Raw genomic sequence first — 16243 nt, forward strand, 5'->3', positions numbered from 1 at the left:
CCACTGGCGTTTCTCCCGCCCTGAACCCACAGAAGTAGCCAGTTACTAGTCAGAGGAGGCAGGTTCTTAAAGCAAAGGAAGAGAAGCTACCACTGTTCCACCAATACAAATGGCAGCAACCCTGCCTAAACCCTAGTATTCTTCTGGCTATCTTGAAATTTCACTTCCTCAATGATATTCTCTTTGACTCTAACTCTTAACTTGGCTTAAGACAACATACCAACAACATACCACATAGCATTCTGCACTTCTGTCTCCCACTCACTCACTGTAATTGTAACCATGAGCAACATTTATTTGTGTGAAAGACTGTTTAATGTCTGTCTCTCATATTTGATCGAAAAACTCCTTAAAGATAAAAACCGAGTTTGTTTTACTTATCACTATATTTCAACGTCTGGCATGCAGCAGTCACACAAAAGATTTATTCAACAAATGAATAAATGAGGCAAATCAATCAAGTTCTCCTATAAAAATAATTTGCTTTCATAGAGCACTATCTGTTAATGATTGCCATAGTATGCTATTCTTCAAACTGAAGTTACTTGGACATTTTGCATTTTACCATCCAACAGTTTCCAAGTAATCTGATGGGACTAAAATTAAGATTGCTTTTTAGTTTGCCAAGTGAGTATCTATTATCACCATTTTACAAAAGATATTTTAACACTAAAAAGGATAAAAACATGACTCTGAATGGAAATTCTGAATATTTAGTTCTATGGAAAATACAATCTTCAGTTTTCTTATTTTACTGCTCTTGAGAACCACTGGCTTAAAGAGAAAGAGAAGTGACTAAAATGTAAACTATGTGTTAAAAAAAAGAGTTGTTTACAGCTGTATTATTTTGCTTCCCACCCAACCCCCCTGCCATATAAATAACTGGATACATTAAAAGGAAACAGCATCTCACAAAGAGCAGCATGAAAAGAGGTAAAACAATGAAGAAAGGATCAGTCCTCCTGAGAATATGCCAAGTCTGGTTCAAGTTGACCAAAGAGAAAAAATAAAAACGAGTAACAACAAAAATAACAAAAGCAAACAAGTGTCAGCAAACCTCACCCCAGCAACTGCATGTGCAAGCAATGTCTTCCCACAGCCGGGTGGTCCATGAAGAAGAACTCCGCGTGGGGGTATGACGCCCAGGTGGTGGTATACCTCTGGGTGACGCATGTGTATGAGCATCTTGCAGACCTCCTGTTAGGGAATAAATAGGAACGATGTCCTTCATAGCCCCAAAGAGAAAGAATCAGTGTGGAATGAAAGGACCTATTCTTTGGAGCAGCAAAGTACAGTAGACAGAGAACAGGCTTTAGGCTTACACCTGAGATTGAATCCCAGCTCTAGTACCTGTCCTGTGACTTTAGCAATACCCTCTCTGAGCTTCCATTTCCTAAGCTGTAATAATATCTACCTTGCAAATACAATGAATAGTAACTAGACTGTAACTGAAACAAACACCAAAAAATAGTAACTATTACAACTGTTGAAGTAATACTCCTTATAAAGCATGTATCTTATGTACACTGTAATTAAAATGGTGAAAAAAGTTGAAGACATGTTTCTTTTATCCCTCACTACCCTGAAGGGTACAGCCAGGCTTGCCCTTCTCACCTTCCTGGCTTCCTTTTCTATACTCAGTTCCTATTAGATAAAAAGAGAAAGGCTTTGTTTGAATAACTGATTGGCCATATCCATCAAAGGCAGAAATTCTGAATTTGAACTAACTTTTAATGTCGTATCATTGCCTCCAAAATCTTCAAACTTCACCTTGGAGATCTGCAATTCTAGCCCCCTGGCTTTAGCTGGTAAACAAAAAAGGAGATGAAAGGATTAGTGATTCAGTAGCAAATCAGAACTATACTGAATAATCTTTAAGTAAACAATTCTAGTAAATGTCTCTGCACACAGAAGGTCCCCCATGCAAAACAGCTTGGAATCACGATGCCTCTCTCAGAGCAAACACAGCTGCCGCCACCCACAAGACTGGCGTCTCACCTTTCTTTTGCAGGACAGCCTCTATTTCTCCATCTACTTCCTGAAGATCTTCTTTCTTCCTTTTGCCTCTTTTGCTGTTTAGCCTGCCTTTTCTTTTTTTATTACTCTCCAGAAGAGAAGAATCTTTTGAATTCTGGGGGTGGGGTGGAGAAGGAAATTTAAATGCGCCATGCTTGAAATTATAATGCCAATATTTTTTTTTAAAGATGGGCATTATTAAAAAATTCATTCCTGCCCTAGCACTTTCACCTGTTAGCTATTCCCAACCTGTTTGCTTAAGGCTGATCTCTGCTGGGGATGTCCTTTTCCATAGCCTTAATGCTCAGTTTATATCCTAACATTTGAAAACCTCCTTTCCAGATTCTTCTAATTAGAATTAATCTCTTCTTCGCACTCAGAACACTAAATTTGCAACCGTAGTACAGCCTACCACAGTCTGCCTTGTATCTAAGTCTCACCTGTCTATGTCTCAATCACTGAATTGTGTGCTTCTAAAGTTAAGACACTAACATTCATCTTTTATTTCTCACTGAGCCTTTTACATAGTTGGTGTTCAGTTGATGTCTGATCAATCACTAAATTAAATATGACGACAGAGCTGCTCTGACAGCCATAAAACAGTATAATTCAACATAAGGGTCAAGCTTTTCCCTTGACCTTGCCAACAATAATAATGTTCTTTAGAGACAAATGATTAAAGTAAATAGATTTGGAAAAGGCCCACTAATAATTCAAAAGGGGAGGGGAGAGGTTTTGCCAAATCAAAGGGCTTGGTGCTTGAAAACCACTTAGAGCAGCATCATCCAACAGAAATATAATACCATCCACATATGTAATTTTAAATATTCTAGTAGTCACATTTAAAAAAGGAAAAATGAAACAAGGGAAAATAATTTTGGGGGGAAAATAATAATCTATTTTATTTAACCAAATATATTCAAACCATTATTATTTCAACATATAGTCAGTATAAAAATTGAGATGTTTTACATTGTTTTTGTAGTAAGTCGTCAAAGTCCAATGAATACTTCATGCTTACTGCACATCTCAAGTCAGACACTAAATTTTCATGGGAAATACTTGATTTGTATTTAGATTTTATAAAATTTACAACTGAAAATGTAGAAGTTATTCTAAGTATACTTAGAAGTTTTCTAAAAACTTAACTATTAGTTTTTAAATTTAAATTAAAAACTCAGTTCCTCATTTGCACTAACTGCATTTCAAAGGCTCAACAGCCACATGTAGCTAACATCTCCCACACTGGACAGCAAGCCCCAGAGCACAGAGAGCCACTCTACTGGGAGACAGATTACCTTAAACCCCCTCTCTGCCATGCATTAAAAGAATCAGGTAGGAATGATGTCCAGGGGACTTCCCTGGTGGTCCAGTGGGTAAGACTCCATGCTTCCAGTGCAGGGGGCCCGGGTTCAATCCCTGGTCGGGGAACTAGATCCCGCACGCATGCCGCAACTAAGAAGTCCGCATGCCACAACTAAAGATCCCACATGCTGTAACTAAGACCCAGTGCAGCCAAAATAAATAAATAAATAAATTTTAAAAAAAAAGAATGATGTCCAATTGTGCTCGCTTTGTGATAATCCATCAAGCTTTACTTTTCTTTATATATGGTATATTTCAATCTAAAAAGATTTTTTAAAAGTGTCTACTTATTTTGTCCATTTTCATAGTGTATCCATTTACGTCAGATCCTTCAAGGGATTAAAAAGTAATTTTTTAAGTACTTAAAAAAAAAAAGAAATAAAGCAGGGTTAGGAAACAGTATCCAATGATGTGCTAGTTTACATGTCAGGGAAGGCCTTTCTGCGAAGATTACATGTGAAAAGAGATGTGAAGAAATGATGGAGTGAGCCACAGGAATCTCAGGAAAGATGTTCTAAACAGAAAGTGCAAGTATGAATGCCCCAAATGAGAGAAGGTTTGGTATATTCTTTCTTTTTTAAAAAATAAATTTATTTATTTATGGCTGCGCTGGGTCTTTGTCGCCGTGCGCGGGCTTTCTCTAGCTGTGGCAAGCAGGGGCTACTCTTTGTTGCGGGCTTCTCATTGTGGTGGCTTCTCTTGTTGCAGAGCACGGGCTCTAGGCACACAGGCTTCAGTAGTTGTGGCTTGTGGGCTCTAGAGCACAAGCTCAGTAGTTGTGGCGCACGGGCTTAGCTGCTCCCTGGCATATGGGATCTTTCTGGAGCAGGGCTCGAAGCCATGCCCCCTGCATTGGCAGGCGGATTCTTAACCACTGTGCCACCAGGGAAGTCCCCTGGTTGGTATATTCTAGAAACAGCCCAGCTGTCGCTGAAGCAAAGCTGGGAGGTGGGGGAGAAGGGCAGCAGGGCAGCCAAATCATACAGGGCTTTCCTGGCAACTGCAAGATCTCTGACTGTAGAATGAATGAAGCCACTGGAGAGTTTTTAATAAAAGAATGACAGTGATCGGACTTAACTTGTAAAAAAGTTATCTCTGTGTGAAGAATAAACTAGGGGAACAAGAATGGAAGCAGACTCCAGTTGGAAGGTTATTTCAATAGTTAAGGAAAGAAAGAGTAGAGGCTTGAACTAGGATGAAAATGATGACGGTAGTGGGAAGTGATCAAACTCTACATGTATCTCAAAGTTCCTAAGTCTTTTACAAAACACAAGAATCTCCCTGATATTAAGTTCAGTGAAAAGGGTGTAATGTACTCCAACTACATGGGGCTAAAATTCCACTTTAAAAATACCTCTATCTCAGAGATCGGCTTCTTATCATTACTTTTCTCATCTGATAGGTCTGAGAAAAAACTGTCTTTCTTGCCACCCGGGGTTTTGTCAATAAACCATCCTCCTTCAGAACCTCTGGCAGGGGTCTTCAAAGGAAGGGAGCCTGTTTCGGAAGTTATCCGTGGTGCTGAAATGGTGGTTTCTCTTTGCTCCCGCTCAGGAGTACTTGAAACAGAATCAGGATTTCCTTTCCGATATAAGGAGAGCAGGGAACTGTTCATCTGATTTGCTGACTGTAGAAACATGATTTTAGCATAAATTACTCAATAGGTACTCATGAAAGTTTGATTACCTATATTAAGAAGCTTTCTACATTTTCCTCTCAACACCTCTTCTCAAAACAACTACAGTCAGAAAATACAGGTGTTTACAATAGGATAATCCACAAACATTTACTATTCAAAAAGATGTACCTCTTCCACTCCCAGTTAATGTACAAATTCATAATTAGCAGTTAAATAAAACCAAATAAGAATGGTTGTTTTTAAAAAATATAATAGAAGTATGAAAATGAGTTGGATCAAATATCAATTCAAAACTGGATCAAATATAACAGTATCATCATGACTGTTAATAAATTCAAAAGCTGAATTATCAATGGAAAAAAAAAGAAAATTATAAATAATTTCACATATTAGTCCCATACTTCCCTTTAATCCAAGCCTATTTATTGGCAATGCCAGCTCTTTGGCAGAAAAGGTATTTTCTCCATTTTTACTATTAATTGCCCCTTCTTTTCTTGTCTGCCCATATTTCTGGCCATTCTCTTCCCTTCTTTCCACTATATAATAGGCTATACACGCAAATAATGGAAGGATGGCCAATCCAAGGGTTCATCAAGGCTGTACACAGAAATATTCAATTATTTACTGATGAAGATGTTCAGTCTCTTATTCTATTCCTTATTGATCTTTTCTAAGAAGGATTCATAATGATTTTTTAAAAATCAAAGTTGGTCCATTAAATATCTGACTTACCTGTGGATCTGGGTAATCTTCCATATTTGAACCATCATCAGAACAGCTTTCAGTATACCTCAGTAAAAAGAAGAAAAGAAACGTTGTAAAGGCTTTTCTCCCACATCCTAAAAAAATTACTTCCCAAAACAAGAAAATATACTGAGGCAAAATACTATGGTAGTGAGAGTCCAGGCTTTGGAATTAGAGAAATCTGGATTCAAAATCCAGCTTTACTAGCTTCTAGCTTCTAGAAGTTACTAGCTTCTACTTAACCTCTCTGAGCCTCAGCTTCCTTATCTATAAAATGGAGATAATAAATAATGTCTATCTCACTGGCTTAACAGAGGATTAAATGAAAGCTTGCAAAGTCCTTAGCACATAGTAAATGCTTAATAAATTGCGGTTATCTTTATTCTAGCAAAGTGACATACAAATTCCCATCAGATCCAAGGGTCTCATTTAGGAACGTGAGATGCCAATAGAAGAAATATTCCAGCAAGCCATGATAAAGCAGTTTGAGTAACAAATTCAACAGGACCAAGCCATGTAACCAAATGCAACTCCTCCAAGTCTATTCATGAGAAATGAAGGTACAAAGAGTTTTTCATATAATACGGCCAAAACCAAGTATAAATCCTAGTAACTACAAACTGAAGTTGCAATCTCAGCTCATTATAACTGACAGCTGATATCTAATAGCTTCAAGTAACTAGAGGACTCTGTTACTATTTAATATAGTTTCTTTAGAAAATAAACAAGAAATGGACTTTTCCTAAGTAAAAAGATTTATATAAATTTTACGCCCACCTTTATAATTAACACATGAATTCTTTTGTTATTCATTAAATTCAATTAGTATAATCTGGGGCATTTCTAATCAAGTTAAAAAAGGTGGATTATTCAAATACTTGGAAAAAAACTGTTTTGCCCTACAATTCATGCCCTACAAACAAAATTAATCATGTTAACAAAATTAATTATAAAGAGTTAAATGAAATACCATAAAGACACAAGAAAAATGTATAGGTAATTATTCTATACACTCTTGTGATAGAGGTCTTTCTAAGTACACCAGCATAAACCATAAAGAAATAGGTAAAAAGACTTGACTAGGTAAAGATGCAAAACTCCTCTAATTAAAAGATGCCATAAACAAAAATAAAAGACAAATGGCAAACTGTGACAAGCATTTGTAATACATATAAAAAGAGGTGCTATTTTATACAAAGAGCTCTGACAACTAATAAGGAAAATTCAAATAGCTCTCAAATCAGAGATAAAACCCATAAACAAGAAATTCACAAAGGAAACATGAAACAATCAAAAAACTTAACCTCACTAGTTTTCAAAAAATTACAAATAAAAATAATACAATCAATTTTTTTGCCTATAAAACTGGCAAAAATCGGGACTTCCCTGGTGGCGCAGTGGATAAGACTTCGCGCTCCCAATGCAGGGGGCCCAGGTTTGATCCCTGGTCTGGGAAGATCCTACATGCCATGGAGCAACTAAGCCCCTTCGCCACAACTACTGAGCCCTCATGCCACAACTACTGAAGCCCGCGCGCCTAGAGCCCATGCTCCGCAATAAGAGAAGCCACAGCAATGAGAAGCACGTGCACCACGACGAAGAGTAGGCCCTGTCTGCCACAACTAGAGAAAGCCCACTCACAGCAACGAAGACCCAATGCAGCCAAAAAATAAATAAATAAATTTATTTTAAAAATATTTAAATATATTAAAAGAATACTATATTAGAACCAAGTAGGGTTTATCCCAAGAATGCAAGACTGGCTTAACACTCAAAAATCAATGTAATTCACCAAATTAATAAGGGGAGAAAGCCAATAATAAAATCTTTCAATACCTGCATAAAAAGCATTAGACAAATGTTATACCCATTCATGATAAAAACTTTGAGCAAACTAGGAATATTAGGAAATTTTCTCAACCTGATAAAGGGCACCTATTAAAAAAACCTACAGCTAACATCATACTTACAGACTATCTAAAGTTAAAAACTGACCATACCAAATGTTGGTAATATGTGGAACTAGTGGAACTCTCACAGACTGCTGATATAAAGGTAAAATGGCACAAACACTTTGGAAACAGTCTGGCAGTTTCTTATAAAGTTAAATATGCAGTTACCAGGTGACTCAGCTATTCCACTCTCAGGTATTTACCAAGGGAAATGAAAACACTTTCCACACAAATTCCTGGACATAAGTTATCACAGTAGCTTTATTTGTAATAACCAAAAAGTGGAAAGAACCCAACTGTCCAAAAGCAGGTAGATGGGTAAAAAAAATAGTGGCATATACATACATACAGAGCAATAAAAAGCAATGAAATATTGATAAACACAACATTGATAAACCTCAAAATCATTATCCTGAAAGAATCCAAATTTTTAAAGTACATATTCTATGATTCCATTTATATAAAATTCTAGAAAATGTAAACATATAGTGACAGAAAGCAAATCAACGGCTGTCTCAGAACAGGGATGCAAGGAGAATTGCAAGTGGGCAAAAAAAATCTGTGAGGTTGGATATGTTCAGTAACTTGCTTATGGTGATGGTTTAATGAGTATATACATATGTCAAAACCCAACAAATTGTACACTTTAAAAATGTACAGCTTAGGACTTGCCTGGTGGCGCAGTGGTTAAGAATCTGCCTGCCAATGCAGGGGACAAGGGTTTGAGGCCTGGTCCGGGAAGATCCCACATGCCGCGGAACAACTAAGCCCGTGCACCACATCTACTGAGCCTGAGCTCTACAGCCCGCGAGCCACAACTACTGAAGCCCATGCACCTAGAGCCCGTGCTCCGCAACAAGAGAAGCCACTGCAATGAGAAGCCCGCACACTGCAACGAAGAGTAGCCCCTACTCGCCTCAACTAGAGAAAGCCCGCGTACAGCAACCAAGACCCGGTGCAGCCAAAAATAAATAAATTAATTAAAAAAAAATGAGTAAAGGAACTTAAAAAAAAGTACAGCTTACTGTTTGTCAATTTTACTGCAAAATAGTCATAAAAAACTCAATATTACTTCTTAAACACAAAATCAATTGGCACCTTTTTAAGTACGTGGCATTGTATTAGGGCAGAGAAAAACAGAGCTAATGAGACAGTTCTGTTAGTAATGCAAACACATAAACAAATACTCTCAATGTCATATGATAGAAGCACTACACTAAATATCTATAACTAGGAGTTAAGGAAATGCTGAGAAAGGAGTATTCCAAAAAGGCGTGAAAAGGCAATAACATAGCCTTTTGAAAGCTGACTCTTGCAGAAACTAACATACCATTGTAAAGCAATTATACTCCAATAAAGATGTTATAACCACCCCCCCAAAAGAAAGCTAACTCTTGAAGGTTGAATGAAAGTTCATAAAGGGGTACAGAAAACCACCCACACAAAGGCGCAAAGAAAGACGCTGACCTCTCTGGGGAACAGTGAGTATTCAGCAGTCTGAGGTAAAAGTCTGGGCAGGTAAGTATGAGGCCGGGCCTCACTAGCAATGAAGAGCCACTGAAGTTTTACAGGTAGGAATATAACGTGATGAGGTTCATGTTTTAGAAAAAAACCCTCCATTCTATAATCCTTACTCATTATCCTCTTCACCGTGTCTTGCTCTTTTAGCCAGATGTTCATCTTCTAATTCTGGTAGATCCTTAAGTTCCTTCTCACTACTAATTATGCTAAATACTGAAAAGAAAAGAAAAATGCCATGAGCTAAAACAATTCCTTCTATGACTTTATTAATAATGCAGCTCTAACACTAAAAGACTCACCTTTTTCTACCTGAATCCTAAAAGCATTTCTTTTTCTTCGACCATAGTCTATACTGAAAAACATAACCAGAAGTTTAGTACAGTGGTCTCCACCAATATTTTCCTATTAAGCTCAATCTAAATTGAGAACATAAATTTGCATGAATATATACTTATGTCACTGTATTCACACTGACCATAAACCTATTTTCAAACAACTTCTGAGTTTATATTTTTACAATTGTAATTTGTCTTGATTAGAAATAGGGTTATAGCAGCAGCAACACTGCCAGCTTGTACTGAAGAAGAGAAGGGATGAAATGAAGGAAGGCCATTGGACTTCTTGGATTCCACAGGGCAGGCCAGAAGAGGAACGCAGCTGCGAACACATTTATCCTTCAAAAAAAGGAAAGAATGACTACAAAGGAGGCTTGAAGGTGGCAGGGTTGCCACTGATGCCATGCGCCCAGAGGACACAGGTGCAGGGGGAGGCACTGTCTCCCACTCGGTTCCAAATGGCAGGGCAGTCATCCCAGTGAGCCCACAGGACAGAGCACTGAGTCAAAGAGGATTATTCTTAAAGTCTAGTGGAATTTCCCCTGCTAGGTTTCGGATTTCCTTGAGACCACGACCCCCTTCTTCTTCCCAATTTCCCTGCTCTGGAATGAGAATGTCTATCGTATGCCTGTCCCATCATCATATTTTGGGAACAGGTAACTTGTTGTCTGACTTCACAAGTTCACAGCTGGAGAGGAATTTCGCCTCAGGAGGAATCATACTTCCAGTCACACTCATACCTGAGTTAGATGATATTCAGATGAGACTGTGGATTTAGAGTTGATGTTGAAATTGGTTAAGACTTCCAGGGCCGCTGGGACGGAGGGAGTATATTTGCAAACAATAAAGACATGAATTTGGGGGGCAAGAGGGCAGAGTGTTATGGGCTGAACTGTGTCCCTCCAAAATTCATATGTTTAAGTCCTAACCTCCAGTACCTCGGGATGTGACTGCATTTGGAGACATGGCCTTTTAAGAGGTAAATAAGGTAAAATGAAGTCATATGGGTGGGCCCTAATCCAACATGACTGGTGTCTTTATAAGATAAGAGGTTAGGATACAGACACACACAGAGGAAAGACCATGTAAAGACACAGGGAGAAGACAGCCATCTGTAAGCCAGGGAGAGAGCTCAAAAGAAACCAACCCTGACAATGCCTAGATCATGGACTTGGAGCCTCCATAACATTAGGAAATAAAATTTCTGTTGTTCAAGCCACCTACTCTGTGATACTTTCTTATAGCAGCCTTAGCAAACTAATATACAGACCAAGGAAGTCAAGAAAATAGAAACAGTGAGATACACAAAGCAGAGACAATTAGAGAGGCAACACAGCAGAAGAAGTGGGATTAGAGGCACAAAAGGAGGATTTAGTCTTCAGTGGAAAGACTACTTGAGTGACACATTTTTAGATAGTCAAAAGACTGAGGGAGATCATGCCTAATGGTTTTAATTTTTTAATGAAGCAGGAAAAGCAGTAATACACCTGACCAGAGAGTCGGGTGCTAAAACATAAGAAGCAGCCATTTTCCTTAGCAACAAGGATGGCTCCTTACATATCACAAGTGCTTGATAAATGTTTGTATAGATAAACTGAATTCTAAACGTATGGACTGGTGAACTACTGCCAGCGGCTATTAATATCGGTTGGAAATTTAGGCAGAATGTAAACTTTAAAAATGGTAGGAAAGAAAAGCAAGAATCTGGAGACTACATTTCTTTACCTGTACATTCTTTGTAAATCGGATGCTAAGACTCCGGTGTCCACATATTTGCCACATCTGTTACTGGTGAGGTACTAAAACAGAAAACATGATAAATACAAGACAATAGTTCAAACTCAGTGATTTTAATTGACAAGTAAGCGACTGAGCTACTCAAACATGTCCTACGTTAATGTAAACTCTCCATTAATAAAGTATACTGGAAATAGAAATAAAAATCACCAAATAATTATCAAATCTGAATCAAAGAATTTAATTAACATTATTAATCACTATGACAATACAACAACAATAACTAGGATAGCTATAAGGCAGTAAGTAGGTGAGGGCTTCTTATACCCTAGGTTCCCAAATATACCAGAACAAAGCACTCAACTAGTGAGAGCACCGAGGGATATTTTAAATTTGAGGGAACACAGTAATATTCGGTATCTGTCCAACAGTGCAGGAACTACAGTTGCCCCTTTACAGCACAGGTTTGAACTGCACCAGTCCACTTACAGCAGATTTTTTTCAATAAATACGTATTACAGTACTGGGTGACCCAGGGCTGGCTGAATATGCCAACGCAGAACCACACATGGAGGGTGGGCGGGGGGAGGTGGTCAGCACCACACCCCTGGATTGTTCCAGGGTCCACTGTACCAGCCTGAGACAATTCACAGCTGCAATATTAAATCATCTTTTGATGATGTCATATCTTTGCAAAACTGGCTTTTTAAGCATTTGCTGTAATAAAAATCAAAGTGGCCGTGCTCCGCAACAAGAGAAGCCACCGCAATGAGAAGCCCGCGCACCGCAACGAAGAGTGGCCCCCGCTCGCCGCAACTAGAGAAAGCCCACGCGCAGCAACGAAGACCCGACGCAGCCAAAAGTGAATAAATAAATAAATTAATTAATTAATTTAAGAAAAGAAAAGAAAAAATCAAGGTGGAACACAAAATGAGAGGCGCAGTGTCAATCTGATCGCAAGGTATGAGAAGTTGTGCTGTTCCCAATGGACTCACAAATCCCACTAGTAAATAACTGTGGTTATTTTAAGAATGAAATACAAATGCATTAACTTTCCTTGCACTTTTTGTATTATTTGTTCAAAAAGCTAATAAGTTATTTGGACTAAATAGTTATTAAGTTGCTTGAACCTAACTACTTAATAAACAAACCCATTAGGTATTACTTTGGGCCTAGGAGCGTCGTGAAAAAAATTACTAAGAAACTAAGGGCCTGGTAAACCTGTTCTAGGGGCCTTTTACACATTATCTCTTTTAGTATTCACAATGCTATGAGGTAGATGTCAATCTCCCCCCATTTTATAGGAGGCTTTAAAAGGTTAGTTACTTGCTCACCAGCACATAAGTTACACCGCCAGATTTCAAACCTGGAATGTCTAACCATCAACTCCCAAGTTTCACTACTTGCTAGTTATCCAGTCTAGGTTCCCCATTTCACACAGCAATTTCTTCTCAAGGATCCCTAACACATAAGAACAGTCTCTGCATAAATGCCTCCAATGACAAGAGACTAGGTATCCAAAGCTGGACCGTTCTTGTTAATCTTCCCCTTCTCTGAACTCCTATAACATGCTGTCATTTACCACAGTTAATCTTGAATTATACATATACATGTATATCTCATACCCACTGCAAATCAAAACGCAACAGAACTAAAAGCACTTTAATCTGCTAAGTCTTAGAGTAATTTGTTACACAGCAATAGATAACTAATACGCTAGTTAAAAGGAGGCAAGTGTATTACTTGTGGGAAGATGTCTAAAACACACTGCTAAGTGAAACAAGCAAGCAGCAGAATAGATGCAGATGAGCCCATGTGTATGATTTAAAAAAAAATTAATACATCTATAAGTGCATATATGCATACAAAATTTTAAGAAAGATACAATAGAAACTCTCCCTGATTATCTGTGGAGAAATGCAGTGGAGATGAAAGGAATTCTTTCTTTTCATTTTATACCCTCCAGTTCCTTTTATTTTAAACCATAAGAAACTATTACTTTTATAATGAACCAAAGTAAAAGCAAGAGAGGAAAACTGCTAATGTCAAATGCTGAAGAGCAGTCAAGTGTGGCAAGGACTGAGAAGAGGCCACTGGATTTAGCCATTAGGAGTCACTGCTCTGAGACCTGAATAAAGTGAAGGAGCAAGCTGTGCAAACATCCAGAGGAACAGTCATTGAGACTGAGTGAACTGCAACAGCAAAAGCCCTGTGCTTGGCAAGTTTTGAGAAGGTCCGTGTATATAGGACAGTGTAATCAAGGGAGAGATCAAAAGACACAAAAAGGTAGATGGGGCCAAAGTACATAGGGCTATTTAGGATGGATTTTACTCCAAATGTCTGAAAGTCCACCGAAGGGTTTTGAGCAGGGCCCTGGCAAACTCCAATTTTCCCTCTAAAAGGATCTCCCTGGCTGCTCTGTGGGGAACAGGCTTTAAGTAAAACCAGAATCAGAGAGATCACTTAGGAGGCTACTGCAATACTCTAATAGGGGGTGCGGTTTGGACTAGGATGTTGGAGGAGGTGGTAAAAAGTGCTTAGGTTTGAAGTATATTTTGAAGGTAAAGCCAAATAGGTTGCTGATTAACTGGTTACAGGAAGCAAAAGTCAGAATGGGTTTTGGCCTTAACAAATGGATGTTATTTACTGAAATAAAGAACACTAAGAAAGGACAGGTTTGAAGGAGAGTATCAAAAGTTTAGTTTGGATACACTAAGTTGAAATATCAGACACTCAAGAGGAGATGTTGAGTAGGCAGCTGGATACATCAATCTGGAATTCAAGATAAAATCTGCATTGGATTATAATATAAATTTAGAAGTCATGAATGTGTAAATAGTATTTAAAGGTACTAGACTGCATGAGATCACCTAGAAGTGTGGATGGATAAGAGAGAAGTACGAGGATAACGAAAGAGAAGGTAAGCGCACAGGGGTTCAAAGGCACTTCCAACAGATGGTAGGAAGAGACAGATCCAAAAAGGAGATAGTACAGTGGCCGGAAAAGTAAAAGAGACACAAGGAGAGTATATAGCTCTTAAAGTATCTGTGTCTCTTTCTAACTAAGATTGCGTGCTGACTGTACCATTCCAAGACATTTACCACACAATGCATTCCACTGGTGATTATGAAAATGAAAAAAACAGTAGGTAAAGTGCCCATTATAAAGTCAGATCCAGAGTACCTGTTTTTACTGTGTCTCAACCTGACCCCAAGTTTCCTGAGAATGGAAATTAACGTATTCTTTATGGCACCCAAAGCGCTTCGTCCACACGGGCTTTCGAAGAATGTTTCCGTCCCTACTTCACAAGACAAGAAGATTTAAACTCAAAGGCCATCTGCACTCTCCTTGCTGATCTGCACTGAGGTCAAACAGATCCGGGCAGGGCCCCATCAAGCCGCAGCCTCTCACGGTCCCAGGCTGCTCCGTGACCCCCCACCCACCCACCCACGGTGAGCAGGGAAGGCCTTGAACCGCTCGCGAAGAAGTGGAGTTGCCAACAGCCCCACGCCCGCACCCAGACTGGAGCAGGCGGCTAGTCGGGTTCGAGCTGGGCGCCCCCCGAGTAGGGGCCTGCGGTGACCCTGGGCATCGAAAGCGCACCATTGTGAGGACTGGCCGTTCAGTATACACACCTGGGCGACGCGCTGCTTCAGCTTATTATCCACAAACCTCGCGGGCCTGGGCTTCATCGCTTCTGCTTCCGTCGCCGCAACCTGGGCTTTACGTGAACCGAGGGCCTCCCCGAGGCTGCCCGCGGCGACCGCCGGGCCAGCTTCCCCCAGAAATGCTCCTCAAGCCGGCCTAGCCCGTGCCGTTCCCCTCAGGAGTTTTGCATAGGGAGTGATGAAAAAAAAACTACCGAAAACACACAGAGAAGACTTGAAAGCAGTAGGGAGTTTCTAGGATTATTTTACAGGCTTGTCCGAGAGGCCCTGGATGACAAGGACCCGTTTGAACACGCTCAACTTTATTGTTCCCAACTGTGCGGCGACGCGCATAGGCGGCTGCGGGGAGGTTCGTGCGGGCGCCTGGTCCCCCCCATCTGTTTGTAGCGGGTTTCGCTTGAGAGTTTCTAGGCGTTCCAGGCGCACGGTTTGTGAATGTAAAGTTAATCTTGACTTAGAATCTTAACAAAACAAAAACTAGATACTTGGGACGATTAGATCAGGATAAAAACACACCGCCACCCTGCTGCTTGCCTTCCCACCCAGTGACGCGCATTACTGAGACCCGACAAAGGGGCTTGGTGTCTAAAGAGAAGGAAAGATTAGCTTACCCAGATAACCAAACCATCTGTTACATTTGGAAAACACTTACTATTATGGTATTTTCGACAGATAATTAATTGAGCACATCCAGTGGCAGACTCCATCTCGGCTTAGAAACTGCCCAGAATTTTATTAAACGTATGTGTTTGCCCGCAAGAAGTTTATCTTGCAGCGGAGACACAAATAAAGGAACCATTATCAAAAAATTTACTGACTTTAGTTTCTGTTTGTTGGCTTGTTTTAATCGTGTTTTCAGTATTCTTATTTGAGGTCTTTCTTGAGGTTTATGACAATATTAATTGTGGCCTAAGTAGTGTATTGAGGTGTGGAGAGGAGATGGAATTAAGAGAAGAGGGTGAGATGTTGGCAGTGTGGATAAAGCATGTTGCCTGCCATTTTAGTAAACAAAGGATGTTGTGGCCATAAAGCCATCAGCCACTGTTGCTGCCCCCAGTGGTGCACCCTGAGAGGAATTCAGGATGGAGAAAAACAGGATACTGACCCTAGATAAGGTGCATATCAAAGGTATAATTTCAATAAGGCCAGACTCTTGCATCTTCCCGTACATAAAAAAAGCACTAAAATCATTGACTTGAGATGTCTGTTTTTTGTGATTAGCAGTAATCTTTTGATGTTCAACTAAAGGTTTTTGTTTTCGTTTTC

General features: G+C 39.5%; 1 protein-coding gene across 3 annotated transcripts in view; it reads right to left on the reverse strand.

The window, feature by feature from the left end:
* Nucleotides 1–15035, reverse strand: part of NVL (nuclear VCP like) — a 104455-nt gene extending 89420 nt beyond the window's left edge. For all 3 annotated transcript variants that reach the window (XM_007109731.4, XM_007109730.4, XM_055084046.1), the window contains exons 1-9: nt 14945–15035; nt 11298–11371; nt 9537–9589; nt 9351–9450; nt 5753–5810; nt 4736–5008; nt 1999–2131; nt 1729–1805; nt 1063–1197 (exon numbers count right to left, since the gene is read on the reverse strand). In XM_007109731.4, coding sequence (XP_007109793.1) covers nt 1063–1197; nt 1729–1805; nt 1999–2131; nt 4736–5008; nt 5753–5810; nt 9351–9450; nt 9537–9589; nt 11298–11371; nt 14945–15001 — 960 coding nt within the window. In that variant the 5' untranslated portion in view covers nt 15002–15035. The remainder of the gene's footprint in view (nt 1–1062; nt 1198–1728; nt 1806–1998; nt 2132–4735; nt 5009–5752; nt 5811–9350; nt 9451–9536; nt 9590–11297; nt 11372–14944) is intronic.
* Between the last annotated feature and the right edge of the window lie 1208 nt (nt 15036–16243).

Source organism: Physeter macrocephalus, chromosome 4, assembly GCF_002837175.3.
Source record: "Physeter macrocephalus isolate SW-GA chromosome 4, ASM283717v5, whole genome shotgun sequence".
In the NCBI taxonomy this organism is placed as follows: domain Eukaryota; kingdom Metazoa; phylum Chordata; class Mammalia; order Artiodactyla; family Physeteridae; genus Physeter; species Physeter macrocephalus.